Source organism: Schistocerca piceifrons, chromosome X (genome assembly GCF_021461385.2).
Source record: "Schistocerca piceifrons isolate TAMUIC-IGC-003096 chromosome X, iqSchPice1.1, whole genome shotgun sequence".
NCBI classification, from domain to species: domain Eukaryota; kingdom Metazoa; phylum Arthropoda; class Insecta; order Orthoptera; family Acrididae; genus Schistocerca; species Schistocerca piceifrons.
In genome coordinates, this window is record NC_060149.1 from 650,334,366 (window position 1) to 650,351,291 (window position 16,926).

Consider the following 16,926-nt stretch of genomic DNA (forward strand, 5'->3'; position numbering starts at 1 on the left):
CACTACAGATATGCATTATGAAGCTGTGCTGATTAATGACTACTACACAGAAACATATTCTTTATGAATACAGCTTGAAACAATGTCAACAACATGCAGAACCTCATCAACAGTAGGCATGTGCTCAAAGACTTTTCTAGCATCACAGCTACCTCTAATTCAATTACAAAAGAGGGTATATGAAGATTTTCCATTGGGCAACAAATGACATGGCAATATAATTGCTAAATCTTTGTAATTAAAAGCCTCTGATAATGTTTGCTATGTTAGTGCCCTGGAAAGTAAGAGGGAAAATTCAACACATGTGAATTTAAAAAGGAATGGAGAACAAGCTAGTACTGATCCTAAATAGTCAAGGAACTGAATCTGGTCCATTTGAATGATCCATTCCAGACCCAACCAGAAAATATTTATGGAAAACAAAGAAAACATAAATTTAAAGCCCTCTACACTTGAGCAGAAGTCTAGTGTCACAACTACCACGTCACTTCACTTAATTAGAACTGTGGGAAGAATATGTGAGCTACCAGACAAGGCTTGTAATTCAGTTTCTTTGGCAATAAGGGCACACGAGTAAGAACAGAGCAAGCGGGAACAACGACAGGAAAGTGAAAGAAAGCAGAGGGAGGGAGTCCGATTTGAGCATATAGTAAATAAAAGTGGAGGGAACATGCGAAGTCTGAGAACAGCAGAAGCAAGGGAGTAGGGAGGGAACTAGGGTGCAACAAAGGAAGCAAGGGTTGAAGAGAAGAGAAGGGGAGGGGAGGGGAGGGGGAGGGGAGGGGAAGGGGGGAGGGGGAGGGGAGGGGGAGGGGAGGGGAATGTGCGCTGATATGAAACTTCCTGGCAGATTAAAACTGTGTGCCGGACTGAAACTTGACGGAGTAAAAATGTCATTCTGAAAACATCCCCCACGCTGTGGCTAAGCCATGTCTCCACAATATCCTTTCTTTCAGGAGTGCTAGGTCTGCAAGGTCTGCAGGAGAGCTTCAGTTAAGTTTGGAAGGTAGGAGACAGGGTACTGGCAGAAGTAAAGCTGTGAGGACGGGGTGCGAGTCGTGCTTGGGTAGCTCAGTTGGTAGAGCACTTGCCCGCGAAAGGCAAAGGTCCCGAGTTCGAGTCTCGGCCCAGCACACAGTTTTAATCTGTCAGGAAGTTTTTACTGCTGCTGTTGGTGGCTTGCTACTCAGGACTGTTGTGGTCGTAGCTGGCTTGGAAAGCTTCAACAGAAAGTGGACAATGCATGAAACTAGGCTACCCTTGAGACACGGGTGTGTTGTGGTTTCTGTGCAGTTGGAAAAGTAGGTATGGACACCACATCCTATTCTTTCTTGTGGAGAAACTGGTGAAGCAATCTTGCTTGTAGGTGAAGACCCCACATGTTCTTCCCCCTCAGGGAAAGAGCAACAAAACCATCTAGTCATTGCTGCAGAGCTTCTGTGGAGCCAATGGCAGCTGCATAGCCAGTACCAGAGGTTGAGAGGTGGCATCATGCAAACAATGTGGTCAGCCTGGGCACAACAGTGAAGAGCAAAGTGGGCACAAATGGGCACAACTGAGAAATAAATAGATTAAGGACAGGTCATGGGAGGATTGGTGGCTGAGAGCGGCCACAAGAAAGAGGGTGGAACACTGGAGGAATCCATTGAGGGTGTAGCCACTAGAAGACCTGACATGGAGGCAGCCCGAGCAAGTGTTAAAGAGTATGGCAGGTCAGAGAGCAGAGCACCAGAGAAAACAGTCCATTGAGCCCTTGCCGCCAGAACATGCACCAGGGACACAAAGGAAAGTAAGAGGAATCAGGAAAGGAATGATGAATGCAGGGTCCAGCTGAGCTGAGGGGGCCAGGGAAAAGAAAGTGGTTGATCCTTGGAACCATGGAGAACAGTCAGTCCCAGAAGACGGCCGACCTCAAAGATGGGACTTGAGCCCCATGGCTGCCTAATGTCCGGAGGAAAGATACCCTCTAGAAGAGAGCCTGCCATGACTGCAATGTGCAAATGCAACAGGCTGCCTCAAATGGCAGGAGGAGGAGGGCTGCAGACCAAGGGCAAAGGAACTTGATGCTGCCAGAATGTACTGTAACCCTGTATCCAAGAAGTCAGAAAAACAGAAATAGCATTGGGCACGAAGACCATACGGAAATGGTACGAAGCAAAGAGAGAAACCAGCGTCAACAGAGAGCGAGCTTGGTGCAAAGAAACCTGTGGGGGGGGGGGAAAAAAAGGCACCAAAAAGTGGCACTGGAGCCACGAAACTGACCTAGTCAGCAGGTAGCATGACTGAGCATGACTAAAGGTGAAAATGCGGGATTGTCACCAAATCTGGTATGTGAGAAGCAGTGCTAGAGCCAGTGAAATATGTGTGATCCGATTGCCAATGCCAACCACAGCTGCAGGAGGTGGCAGCTCGATGGCAGACGAAATAGGAATGTTATGGTCATTGCCTAATCAGTTATTTGAGTGCCAAAAATGGAAATGACAGTGCAATGTGAAAACTGCATCACCAGTGACAGAAATGGAATATGCCAAGAAGAGTTTTATCCTCACTGCCATTAAGAAGTATGGCAGACGAGAGGAGATTGCTGCGAGGTCATAACTATCACTGTCACCATAACAGTTTGTGTGTGTGTGTGTAGGGGGGGGGGGGGGGCACATGCATATGATAACACTACAGGTTATGGAACAGCTCTGATGGGAGTTACAGGAAGACAGAGCAGTAACTCCGTGGAAGGCACCTGAACAAGCCCTAGCACAGTGAAGCGTAACACGGAGCCTAGGTTGGTGAGCCTGGATCCGCTGAGACATAACTACTCACATCCGCAGAGGTCAGTGCTGGTTGGGATTGTTCCGAATGAGGTACCATGAAGTAGTTGGTGCAATTGCCTAGCATACCTTCCAACAATGCCTGGCATCTAGGAGGCCATGCACCAGCCTAAGTACCCTAGAGGATGAGATATACAGCACATGCTCTTTCCTTGCACTTCACATGTGGAAGGAAAGAGACAAGCACTGGCTGCACCTCCTGTCATCAATTGGAAGGCCACCTGATGGTGACAGCAGTGCCTACAGTGATGGTGTCCTGCATTCCTGAAAATAACAAACTGCACTGTATTTGTTGTTGTTGATGCTGCTGTCTTCCTACTAGAGAGTGTCATGGTCTTAGCTGGCCTGCAGTGGGTGCACTGCAGTCACTGTGTGGTAGAATGTAGGTGCAGATACAGCAATGCAGACATTATAGATGCTTTCTTGACGAGAAATCCTTTTAGCGGTGATTAGGCAGAAGTGAAAAGATAGAATGACCAACACAATCACTGGACCTTATTCCTTCAGACTTTTTTCTTTTGGGGGTACATTAAGCAATGTAGCAACAAAATTTTTATCAATGATCTTTGTCATTTAGAGTGCTCTTCAATCTGTTACTGTTGATATATATATATATATATATATATATATGTGTCTCTCTCTCTCTCTCTGATTATGAATGAAATATTCTTTGAAACTACTAACACCAAATGGTTTTTATGAAAGTGCTCTCCATTTGTGGGAATTAAGAAACTCAAAACATAAACTTATCTAAATATTTTGTTCTGCACTGTGAAAATTACACTGTATATCACAAACCTTGGCAACTTTTTCTTGAGCCAATTTCATATCACTTTCTTCGGTAAGACAAAGAACTCGGTGCAGTTTTTCACTTAGAAGTAATGGCTTTACACTCTCTCCTGCTGCAGTGTCATTTTTTCCACCTGACTGCAGTTCTTCATGAAAATTTTCACCATTTGGGATCTGAAACGCACAAATTAAGTGTACATGAACAAAAACATTTATATACCTTATTTAATTAGTGGTTAGCTAATTACTTGTTTATTTAGCCACATAACATTTTTACAACAATATTAAACGTGCCAGCCATTACATCTTTTGTGCTTTCCCATTTGTGTGTCTCAAAAACTGAGTCAGCATCCCTCATGATAAAGGTGTTGAGTTCATAAGGATGGGAAAATATTAGTATTATGGATCCAAGCTCTTGGGTGGATGCTTTTTCAATAATGTGCAACACAGTTTAAAAATATGTTGTATAATTGCACTAACTGCATGACACCACCAATGCTGCAAATGTTCTCTCTTTATTCTTACTACATTCAATTGTTGTTATGCTGATTAAAATAATTAAATTTGTTGTTATTTTAATTATAACAGTGTACAAAAATTACATGAACATACTAATGGCAGTGCCACAAAGCTACCCATGTAATATTAGCCATATTTACATACATGCAACATGCAGACAATTGCATTCTGGTAAATTGTAAACATTCTTACAATGTTTATTTATGTTGTTGTAATCAGTAAAGAGAATGTTTTTCCTTGTGTTCACTGAAAATTATATTGGTTGTATGATGCCACCTCACAGAATGCATATGTTCATATATATTTGAACTGCTAAATCTTCCACTAAAACTTCCATTACAAATAATGAACTTAGATAAATCAAGAAATGAAATAGAATATACAACATTTTTGGGTGTTTGTACTGTCATGAAGTGTGCTGCATTCAATTCAAGCAAATATTTGTTATTTAGAATTTATGATTTGTAGTAGGTTCTCAAAATTTCTTGTGTTTGTATATTCTGGAATATTTTATGCTGGTATAAATAGCAGTTTTATTTGGATGGCACAGCCCAGCAGTGGTTTGAGAACGATGACGAGAAGCTTGATAGCTGGAACAAATTCTAGGTTGAACAAAAGAAAACATTTGGTGACAATAAAAAGCAAGTAAGCTTAGCAGAGGATCAACTGAAGACGAGGGCCCAATATCATGGTGAAATGCCACCGTCCTCTATACAGAATGCATTGCCCCTATGCCACAACTGAGCGAGGTGACGCAGTGTTTAGCACACTGGACTGACATTCGGGAAGACAACAGTTCAAACCCGCATCTGGCCATCCAGATTTTGGTTTTCCATTATTTCACTAAATCGCTCCAGGCAAATGTTGGGATGGTTCCTTTGAAAGGGCCCAGCTGATTTCCTTCCTCATCCTTGACACAATCCAACTGGTGCTGGTGAAGAGTACAGATGTCTTTTCATAGTAGCAGACCAAGGGTAGTGTAGGTTATTTTGCATCTTTTGCCAGTGATAAAAATTGTTTATACTTAGAAAAGGTACTTCTGAGGTAAAAAAAGAAGAAGCCATGAATTTCTGACAGTGAATTGTACTTACTGGGACAGCAGAGTTATAAAAAGTCTGCATACTGCTGCCTGATGTGTGTCCTGTCCACCGCACATTACATTTACACTGTCGCTTTAAACATATTTTATGTATTACAGATATGTTTGTTTACACTGGATACAAGGATAAACTATTAAATGGTTTCTACATAAATGTTTTTCTTTTGTAAAAAATATGAATGGGCTGCACCAGAATACTGACATGCGCACAGTTCAATTACTATATTAGGTATCCATATATACATACCCGTTTTAAAAAAAAATATATGAATGGGCTGCAGCATTGGCTGCAAAAAAAAAAAAAGAGATGGTTATGTACATAAATATGTTTTCCCTTAATTAAAAAAAATGAATGCACTGAATCTGAATACAGATATGTGCATACCTCAATTATTATATTAATTTTCTACATGATTACAATAGATCATGCATATCAGTAGTAGGTTAAACATATTGATAAGTGAATGGGAGTGATTACATTAAATGCTGTGCATTGGAACTGTATATTAAGAGAATGTTTTAAGTACTTTGTCAAAGCTTTTGAAAAAGTTGGTTGAGCCTGTTTCACTATTGCCACTGAAGGGATGTTCCTCAAGTTTCTTTCTGCATATACAGATTTCCAGTTCTTCATATAAAGACATTCTGTGCCCTTTCTTCAGAGTATTTAGTATTTAAAGGTTGCTTTCTATTTTGTCAAATGGATGTCCTGTATCTTCTATATGGGATGCTATTGCAGATTTGTGATGTGTGTATATCAGAAGGCATTAATGTGTTCTGTGAATATGGTGTGGAATTACGACCTATTTGACCTATGTACTGACCTGGGCATTTACTATATATGAGTTTACATACGCCAGAGGATGAAAATTTATCTTGACTGCTTTTAAGGTTATGAGGAAGTCTTTGGCAAATTTTAACGATTGTTAGGAATGTAGTTCTTATATTGTGTTGCTTGCAGATATTGAAAATTTTTTGGGAGATGTTATGGGTTATTTTTGATTTTATTTTTATTTTTTAACTTAAAAGTGCCCTTTCTAAATAAACAATTTTTATCATTAGCAAAAGACACAAAGTAACCTGCACTTACTTGGTCTGCTACCGGGAAAATATGTCTGTACTCTTCACTAACACCAGCTATGTAAATAAACAATTCTCCATGAAGGTATGTTCCATTTATGCAACTAAATGGAAGGCAGTTTGTTTATTGCCATATGTGTTTCACTTCTTTTACTTGAGAAGCATCTTCAGCGCTATGTAATACATGCTTTTTTTACACATATAATAAATGTATTATGTAGTAGTTATAATATGTTACTATGTTACATTTTTTCATGTTTTTCAGATTAGAATCTACTTTTGTAGCACAAATTTCGTGAGGTGAAATTGTTGTTCAGTGTTACTTATGATTTACAGTGCTGTTAGCCTATATGTGTGGTCCTGGAGATGTGTTCATTAGTCCCCACACTCCAGGTGGCTGATTTCTGGTGTTTTTTCAACAACATTTGTTACAACAAATCACTTACATCACTTCCAATTTTTATTTTGCGATCAACATGCGTGTGTTTACAGTGTGTAGTGTTGCCGACTGTCACAGTGTGTTTATCTTTCATCTTTTGTTTGTGGTGTGTGTGTGTGTGTGTGTGTTTTGATGTTTTTCTGACATTATATGAAAACTTTCACATACAAAGAGCCCTTGCAATGAAAAAGGAAGTAGTTAATGACCAAATCCATATAAGCAAACCACACACACAACACAAACAAAAGATGAAAGATAAACACACAGTGACAGCCGGCAGCACTACACCCTGTAAACATACACACTTATCACAAAATGAAAAGTGCAAGTGATGTAAGTGACGTTTTGTAACAAATGCCTAACAGCATTGGGAATCATAAGTAACACTGAAAAACAATTTCACCACATGAAATTTGTGCTACAAAAGTTGATTCCACCCTGAAAAACATGGGAAAAAACATGACGAAATGTAACATTGTAACATATTGTAACTACCACATAATACATTTATTATATGTATAAAAGGAAACATGTATTACAGGGCACTGAAGACGCTTCACAAATAAAAGAAGTGAAATGCATATGGCAATAAACAAACTGCCTTTTATTTAACTGCATGGACGGAACATACCTCCATGAATTTTGAAGCAACTAAGGAACAATGGAAAAAAAGACAAAAATGATGAAACAATTCCCCACATGAAGATGATTGTGTGAACCATCAAAATGTGCTATGCCAAAATAAACAAGGGACTGATGCAAAAATTGTTTTAGTTGTATTTATCAACAGTCACAGCCCTCATAATACTGTCCCTTACAGATGAAATACTCACGACAGAAGCTGACAAAATCTCACACTCGATGAAAGGAGTACAAAAGACATATACCAAGCTCTCCTAGCAGAAGATGTCACAACAGAGAATCCATCAAGTTGTGTTGTGCCAGCGCATCGAGGAAATGCAACAGAAATGAGTCAGATGAAAAACGTATGGCTGACTCCCGAATTTCGTCCTCAAGGCAGTTATACAAGACTGCTATAAGCCATGTAGTAAGAGAAGAGAGACAGCAGTTTATGGTAGCAAGGAATGTCAGACCGAGTATACAAGAGACAGCAGCCATTAATGTCAACCCTTTACGTCAGGAAGTAAAACAGAACATTGAAGATGAGGTGTATCGATCTTTAGAACCAATCTTTACTATTAATCAAGTATGCCAAGAAGAATGGACTCAGCCAACTCAGATCTATGTTGCGGCTGTTAAACTACAATCTAGCATCTGACCAACGCAGGTACAACCAACTAATCCCCCAAGCATAACACCCCACAGCGGAATAAAATTTGAAGTACAACATGCTCGTATGTTTCCACTTTGGACAGCCTAAACGAGATGTATACTACCGCAGAGAAAGAAGAGTGAGTGTGACTACCATTATGATGCATGGCATCAACCATCACAACAGTCCTATTCATGCCAGTTGCAGATAATTACAGTTGACCTGTGGGATGAAGCCCATCACTGTACCTTCGACGAGGTCACTTCCCAACACACTGCAACCATTCCCCACTGCCATTAAGAGGTACCAGCCACTTCCCAGCCCCCAAATTCAGTAAAACTAAGCAAGGCAACTATCTATGGAGATGAGGCTCCCACAGATAAATATTATCTATGGACAAGTTACCAAGATGTCAGGAAATCTCATCGATGTTATCACTGACAGCAAACCTGTCCAGGTGCTATTTGACTAAGGGGGTTTTTTTTTTTCCCTCCCTGTAATGTTGAATGCTTATCATCACCAGCTAAAGAAGACTGTGTTCTATGACACAAAAGTGATTAGGCTGAAGGTCGCAAATGAGAAATACATCCTCCGAGAGGAACATGTATTGCAAGAATAACTATCAATGACAGAACAAAGCCACTTAGGACTTCGTGCAGGCATCACAAGCAGTCATAGACCGTGAGAGGTTAGAGCTCCCTACTGACGGAGCTATTCCAACAAGCACACCAAAAAAAGAATGCTCTGGGTGGTTGTTTGTGTTGACAACACTGTTATCCCAACATTGTCATCAAAAGAAGTTCCAGTCACAAATCTAGATGCTGCATTAAACTGTGAAGTTTTTGTAGATTTCAAAAAGCTACTCAGGTTCACAAAAGAAAGATACATAACAGCAACAATCATAAACACTGCATGTGGTTAAAGAAAACTTTGGATAACTAATTGTTATGGGCAGTCACAACACATCCCTACAGATACGTGCATAAAACAGCTGAACCAGTCTAGGATGGGCAGCTCAGTGCCATCGAGGAAGACTCGTGCCCCGTGACCACTACAGACAACACAGCAGAGGAAGCTACTACTGAAATGCCAATAGGATCTTGCCTGATTTGAGCAACAATGTCGTTGAGTGTCAGCTGTTCAATAGTAATCTTCAGATGCTTTCAAATCTGGAGTGCAGAGAAGACAGAACAACCAGTACCTGGTAAAACACAGTATCAAGACTGGGGATCATTTACCAATCAGCTAGTGCTTGTATAGGGTGTCACCAGCTGAACAACATATAATTCAGAAGGAAGCGGAGAAGATACTGCAATGTGACATAAGTGAAACCTTCAGAGTGTCCTTGGTCTTACCCTTGTGGTCCTCGTGGAGAAAAAGGATGGCACATGACACTTATGGGTCTACTACCAACTAAACAAATTACGAAAAAAATGTTTATCAACTGCTGCACATGGATGACACCCTAGACTGTTTGAAAGGAGCAACGCATTTTTCAACTATGGCTCACAGGGAAAAAGACTGCCTTCACAAGTCCTGACAGCCTCTATGAGTTCAGAGTTGTGCTGTTTGAAGTACTTAACACTCCAGCCACCTTCAAGTGTATGATGGACACCTTAAATGGATGATGTCTCTTTGTCATCTGGACGACACTGTTGTTTTTTTTTTTTTTAAAAATGAAAACTCCAGGTTGGAATATCAAGAATATAAGGAAAAGATAAGATTGCTACTTACTGTAAAGATGACACATGAAGTTGCAGATAGACACAATTAAAAGACACTTACACATTATCTTTCAGCAACAGCCTTCATCAGAGAAAGAAAGAGAAACAACACACATTCATTCACACAAGCAAAGACACCTCACACACCCATAACCACCATCTCTAGCAACTCAGACCAGAATACAACTGTGATGTGGAATGGAAGCAGCAATCTGGAGAATGTTGGGAAGTGAAAGGGATAGCAAAGTAAAGGTGGGGGAAAGGAGAGGAGAGGAGAGCAGCATTGTCTGGCGGAGGGTGCAGGGACTAGACTGCCAACAAGTGTACATTGGGAGGCTGTGGGGCAAGGAGGTGAGGATGGGGAGGGAAAGGGGGCAGGATAGTGAAAAAGTAGAGTAGCAGGGAAATATGGGCAGGTGAGTTGGCAGAGGGAGGCGCACAAGAAGAGTGGGAGGTGGGAATAGGGAGGAGGTGAAAGGATGGAGGGGGTGGAAACTGTTTGAGGGAGGATGTGGGGACAGTACGTTACTGTAGGTTGATGCCAGGATAATATTGGGAGCAGAGAATGTGTTGTAAAGATAACTCCTATCTACACAGTTCAGAAAAGCTAGAGGAGACCTCCCTTGCCTCCCAAAATGCCAAACACCAAGTCTGGTTCAAGTTTATTTTTGATATCTTTGTGATCTGACTCAGGGTAAAGGCACCATATCTTTATTTCTCCACAACATCAACACCTTCTTTTCCATCCGCTTCAGCTGATCCTCCTCAACCAAGCGTTCCACCTTCCTTGATGTTGACCACCTCCTCTCTGATGAATCCACCCCACCTCTCTCCACATTAAACCCACCAATCACTTACAGTACCTGCATTTCAACATCTGTCATCCCTTCCACATCAGTCCCCTCCCCCTCCTCCTCCCCCCCACCCCCATACATCCTGACCACCCAGAGACAGCATATCTGCAGTGACAAGAACTCCCTTGCCCAGTATGCAGAGTGTCTCACCAATGCCTTCACAGAAAGGCACTATCCCCCAGACATAGTCTGCGAACAGATCTCCCATGCCATTTCTACTCACACCCGAAATCCTCCCATCAGTCCCAAGAACAAGCCACAAAGGAATGCTCCCTTTCATCACCCAATACCATCCTGGACTGGAACAACTGAACTACATTCTTCTTCAGAGCTTTGAATACCTATCATCATACCCTAAATGAGGGACATCCTACCCAAGATCCTTCCCACCCTTCCTAAAGTGGTGTTCTGTAACTCATCCAACCACCACAACATGCTAGTTCATCACTATGCCACTCACAAACCCAACCCAATGACACAAGGATAATATCCCTGTGGAAGACCCAGGTGTAAGACCTACCCGATCCACCCATGCAGCACTTCCTATCCCAGTCCTGTCACAGGCTAATCCCAAGCCATCAGAGACCAGTCCACCTGTGAAAGCAGCCATATCACACACCAGCTCTGCTGCAATCATTGCACAGCTTTTTATATTCATATGACTACCAACCAGTTGTCCACCACGATGATTGGCCACTGTCAAACTGCGGCCAATAGTAAAGCAGACCACCATGTGGCCCAACACACAGGTAAAAGTAACATGCTTGATTTCAATGGCTGCTTCATTACTTGAGCCATCTGGATCCTCCACTCCACCACCAGCTTTTCTGAACTGCGCAGATGGGAGTTATCCTTACAACACATTCTCTGCTCCTGAAACTATTCTGGCCACAACCAACAGCAACATATTGTCCCCACTCTCTCCATCCAATAGTTTCCACACCTTCTGTCTTATCACCTCCTTCCCACTCTCGTTTCCCACTCTCTTCGTGTGTCTCCCTCTGCCTGACAACCATGTTGGTGCATTCTCAGACCATATGTGTAAATTTGAAGATGAGAAATGCCTCTTCACCACCCAACACATATCTTGGGGCCTCTAGTTAATGGGGGTGGAGCCCTTCCTAAGCCAGAAATAAAAAGAGCAGTCACAGACTTTCTGACTACTCTACACATTTATAATTTGAAAAGTTTTCTCAGAATGTGCTCTTACTATCAACTATTAATAAAGGATTTCTCTATCAAGGCGCATCCCTCACGAGAACTACTGCAGGGAGACACCAAATTTTCCTGGAAGAAAGTGCAAGAAAGAAGTTTCCTTGTCCTCAAGGCAGTGCTAACATCCTCTATGGTCCAAGCATTGTGGGATGAGAATGCTGGTACAAAAATTCACACCAATATTATTGGTTATGGGATAGGTGCAGCTCTGGATAAAATTCTGGAAAGTGCTGCAAAGGTGATAGCTTGCACTTCCAGAATACTCTCCAAACCCAAGATGAACTACTCTACAATGAAGAGAGGGTGCCTTGCAGTTGTTTGGGCCATCATCCACCCGTATTTATTTGGGAAACCACTCAATGTTGTGACAGACCACCATTCTCTATGCTGGCTGACTAGTGTGAAAGATCAGTTGGGTTGAATTGTGAGGTGGTCACTGAGGCCTCAGAAGTACATCACAATGTATACAAACATGTTCACAAACCCAAGGACACTGACTGCCTTTCATGGTATCCTCTGGTGGAACACAGCAGCATGGATGAAATCTCAGTCATTGTAGCATTAAATGATACTGCTGCTGAACAGAGGGAAGATGCAGCACTGCTGAAAACCACAGATGCCTTGAAGGAGGAGAAATAAACTAAAGGAGAATTCCAATATATTGAACACAGTAAGAGAGGAACTCTGATCCAATGAAGTGGAAATGGTTGCTCATTATCCCAGCTTATCTGTGGCCAACTATCCTGAAATATCTACATCTACAATTACATCTACATCCGTACTCCGCTAGCCACCAAGCGGTGTGTGGCGGAGGGCACAATTTGCACCAAAGTCATATTCCCTCCCCCTGTCTGTTCCATTCGAGGATCGCACGAGGGAAAAACGACTGTCTGAACGCCTCAGTACGAGCTCTAATTTCCCTTATCTTTGAATGGTGATCATTGCACGATTTGAAAGTTGGTGGTAATAATTTATGCTCTACATTCTCGGCGAAGATCGGATTTCAGAATTTAGTGAGCAGCACCTTCCATTTAGCACATCGTCTACCTGCAAGTGTGTCCCACCTCAGACTTTCTATGAGATTTGCAACGCTCCTGTGATGGCTAAATGTACCATTCATGAATCTTGCTGCTCTTCTTTGGACCTTCTCAATCTCTTTAATCAGACTCAACTGATAAGGGTCCCACACAGACGAACAATACTTTAAGATTGGATGAACCAAAATATTGTAAGCAATTTCCTCTGTTGGAGGACTGCATCACTTCAGGACTCTACCAATAAACTGCAATCTAGAGTTCACCTTGCCTGTTACTTGTGTAATCTGATTGTTCCATTTGAGATCATTTCGAATAGTCACACCCACATACGTGACTGATGTTACTGCTTCCAAAGACTGGGCATTTATTTTGTACTCATACATTAATGGGGATTTTCACCTTGTTATACGCAGTAGGTTACACTTACTAATACTGAAGGATAACCCCCCCATGAACCATGGACCTTGCCGTTGGTGGGGAGGCTTGCGTGCCTCAGCGATACAGATAGCCGTACCGTAGGTGCAACCACAACGGAGGGGTATCTGTTGAGAGGCCAGACAAACGTGTGGTTCCTGAAGAGGGGCAGCAGCCTTTTCAGTAGTTGCAAGGGCAACAGTCTGGATGATTGACTGATCTGGCCTTGTAACAATAACCAAAACGGCCTTGCTGCGCTGGTACTGCGAACGGCTGAAAGCAAGGGGAAACTACAGCCGTAATTTTTCCCGAGGGCATGCAGCTTTACTGTATGATTACATGATGATGGCGTCCTCTTGGGTAAAATATTCCGGAGGTAAAATAGTCCCCCATTCGGATCTCCGGGCGGGGACTACTCAAGAGGATGTCGTTATCAGGAGAAAGAAAACTGGCGTTCTACGGATCGGAGCGTGGAATGTCAGATCCCTTAATCGGGCAGGTAGGTTAGAAAATTTAAAAAGGGAAATGGATAGGTTGAAGTTAGATATAGTGGGAAATAGTGAAGTTCGGTGGCAGGAGGAACAAGATTTCTGGTCAGGTGACTACAGGGTTATAAACACAAAATCAAATAGGGGGAATGCAGGAGTAGGTTTAATAATGAATAGGAAAATAGGGATGCGGGTAAGCTACTACAAACAGCATAGTGAACGCATTATTGTGGCCAAGATAGATACGAAGCCCACACCTACTACAGTAGTACAAGTTTATATGCCAACTAGCTCTGCAGATGACGAAGAAATTGAAGAAATGTATGATGAAATAAAAGAAATTATTCAGATTGTGAAGGGAGACGAAAATTTAATAGTCATGGGTGACTGGAATTCGAGTGTAGGAAAAGGGAGAGAAGGAAACATAGTAGGTACCAGGTCGGGTTGACGGAGGAGATAGAGAAGATCCAAAGAAGAGCGGCGCGTTTCGTCACTGGGTTATTTGGTAACCGTGATAGCGTTACGGAGATGTTTAATAAACTCAAGTGGCAGACTCTGCAAGAGAGGCGCTCTGCATCGCGGTGTAGCTTGCTCGCCAGGTTTCGAGAGGGTGCGTTTCTGGATGAGGTATCGAATATATTGCTTCCCCCTACTTATACTTCCCGAGGAGATCACGAATGTAAAATTAGAGAGATTAGAGCGCGCACGGAGGCTTTCAGACAGTCGTTCTTCCCGCGAACCATACGCGACTGGAACAGGAAAGGGAGGTAATGACAGTGGCACGTAAAGTGCCCTCCGCCACACACCGTTGGGTGGCTTGCGGAGTATCAATGTAGATGTAGATGTAGATGTAGGTGAATATGGATTGGGGGACAGAAATGAAAGAGGAAGCCGCCTGGTAGAATTTTGCACAGAGCACAACATAATCATAACTAACACTTGGTTTAAGAATCATGAAAGAAGGTTGTATACATGGAAGAACCCTGGAGATACTAAAAGGTATCAGATAGATTATATAATGGTAAGACAGAGATTTAGGAACCAGGTTTTAAATTGTAAGACATTTCCAGGGGCAGATGTGGACTCTGACCACAATCTATTGGTTATGACCTGTAGATTAAAACTGAAGAAACTGCAAAAAGGTGAGAATTTAAGGAGATGGGACCTGGATAAACTGAAAGAACCAGAGGTTGTACAGAGATTCAGGGAGAGCATAAGGGAGCAATTGACAGGAATGGGGGAAATAAAAACAGTAGAAGAAGAATGGGTAGCTTTGAGGGATGAAGTAGTGAAGGCAGCAGAGGATCAAGTAGGTAAAAAGACGAGGGCTAGTAGAAATCCGTGGGTAACGGAAGAAATATTGAATTTAATTGATGAAAGGAGAAAATATAAAAATGCAGTAAGTGAAACAGGCAAAAAGGAATACAAACGTCTCAAAAATGAGATTGACAGGAAGTGCAAAATGGCTAAGCAGGGATGGCTAGAGGACAAATGTAACGATGTAGAGGCCTATCTCACTAGGGGTAAGATAGATACCGCCTACAGGAAAATTAAAGAGACCTTTGGAGATAAGAGAACGACTGGTATGAATATCAAGAGCTCAGATGGAAACCCAGTTCTAAGCAAAGAATGGAAAGCAGAAAGGTGGAAGGAGTATATAGAGGGTCTATACAAGGGCGATGTACTTGAGGACAATATTATGGAAATGGAAGAGGATGTAGATGTAGATGAAGATGAAATGGGAGATACGATACTGCGTGAAGAGTTTGACAGAGCACTGAAAGACCTGAGTCAAAACAAGGCCCCCGGAGTAGACAATATTCCATTGGAACTACTGACGGCCGTGGGAGAGCCAGTCCTGACAAAACTCTACCATCTGGTGAGCAAGATGTATGAAACAGGCGAAATACCCTCAGAATTCAAGAAGAATATAATAATTCCAATCCCAAAGAAAGCAGGTGTTGACAGATGTGAAAATTACCGAACTATCAGCTTAATAAGTCACAGCTGCAAAATACTAACACGAATTCTTTACAGACGAATGGAAAAACTAGTAGAAGCCAACCTCGGGGAAGATCAGTTTGGATTCCGTAGAAACACTGGAACACGTGAGGCAATACTGACCTTACGACTTATCTTAGAAGCTAGATTAAGGAAAGGCAAACCTACGTTTCTAGTATTTGTAGACTTAGAGAAAGCTTTTGACAATGTTGACTGGAATACTCTCTTTCAAATTCTGAAGGTGGCAGGGGTAAAATACAGGGAGCGAAAGGCTATTTACAATTTGTACAGAAACCAGATGGCAGTTATAAGAGTCGAGGGACATGAAAGGGAAGCAGTGGTTGGGAAGGGAGTAAGACAGGGTTGTAGCCTCTCCCCGATGTTGTTCAATCTGTATATTGAGCAAGCAGTAAAGGAAACAAAAGAAAAATTCGGGGTAGGTATTAAAATTCACGAAGAAGAAATAAAAACTTTGAGGTTCGCCGATGACATTGTAATTCTGTCAGAGACAGCAAAGGACTTGGAAGAGCAGTTGAATGGAATGGACAGTGTCTTGAAAGGAGGATATAAGATGAACATCAACAAACGCAAAACAAGGATAATGGAATGTAGTCTAATTAAGTCGGGTGATGCTGAGGGAATTAGATTAGGAAATGAGACACTTAAAGTAGTAAAGGAGTTTTGCTATTTGGGGAGCAAAATAACTGATGATGGTCGAAGTAGAGAGGATATAAAATGTAGGCTGGCAATGGCAAGGAAAGCGTTTCTGAATAAGAGAAATTTGTTAACATCCAGTATTGATTTAAGTGTCAGGAAGTCATTTATGAAAGTATTCGTATGGAGTGTAGCCATGTATGGAAGTGAAACATGGACGATAAATAGTTTGGACAAGAAGAGAATAGAAGCTTTCGAAATGTGGTGCTACAGAAGAATGCTGAAGATTAGATGGGTAGATCACATAACTAATGAGGAAGTATTGAATAGGATTGGGGAGAAGAGAAGTTTGTGGCACAACTTGACCAGAAGAAGGGATCGGTTGGTAGGACATGTTCTGAGGCATCAAGGGATCACCAATTTAGTATTGGAGGGCAGCGTGGAGGGTAAAAATCGTAGAGGGAGACCAAGAGATGAATACACTAAGCAGATTCAGAAGGATGTAGGTTGCAGTAGGT

At 41.9% G+C, this 16,926-nt stretch overlaps 1 protein-coding gene and 1 non-coding gene across 2 annotated transcripts in view; one reads left to right on the forward strand and one right to left on the reverse strand.

The window, feature by feature from the left end:
• LOC124721394 (zinc finger protein 135-like) overlaps positions 1-16,926 on the reverse strand; it is a 101,635-nt gene that overhangs the window by 42,242 nt on the left and 42,467 nt on the right. Inside the window, exon 3 of the mRNA XM_047246336.1 lies at positions 3,624-3,788. Within this exon, the coding sequence (XP_047102292.1) occupies positions 3,624-3,788 (165 nt within the window). The remainder of the gene's footprint in view (positions 1-3,623; positions 3,789-16,926) is intronic.
• On the forward strand, positions 1,060-1,134 carry Trnas-cga. The gene has a single exon. It is a non-coding gene; the product is annotated as a tRNA-Ser (tRNA).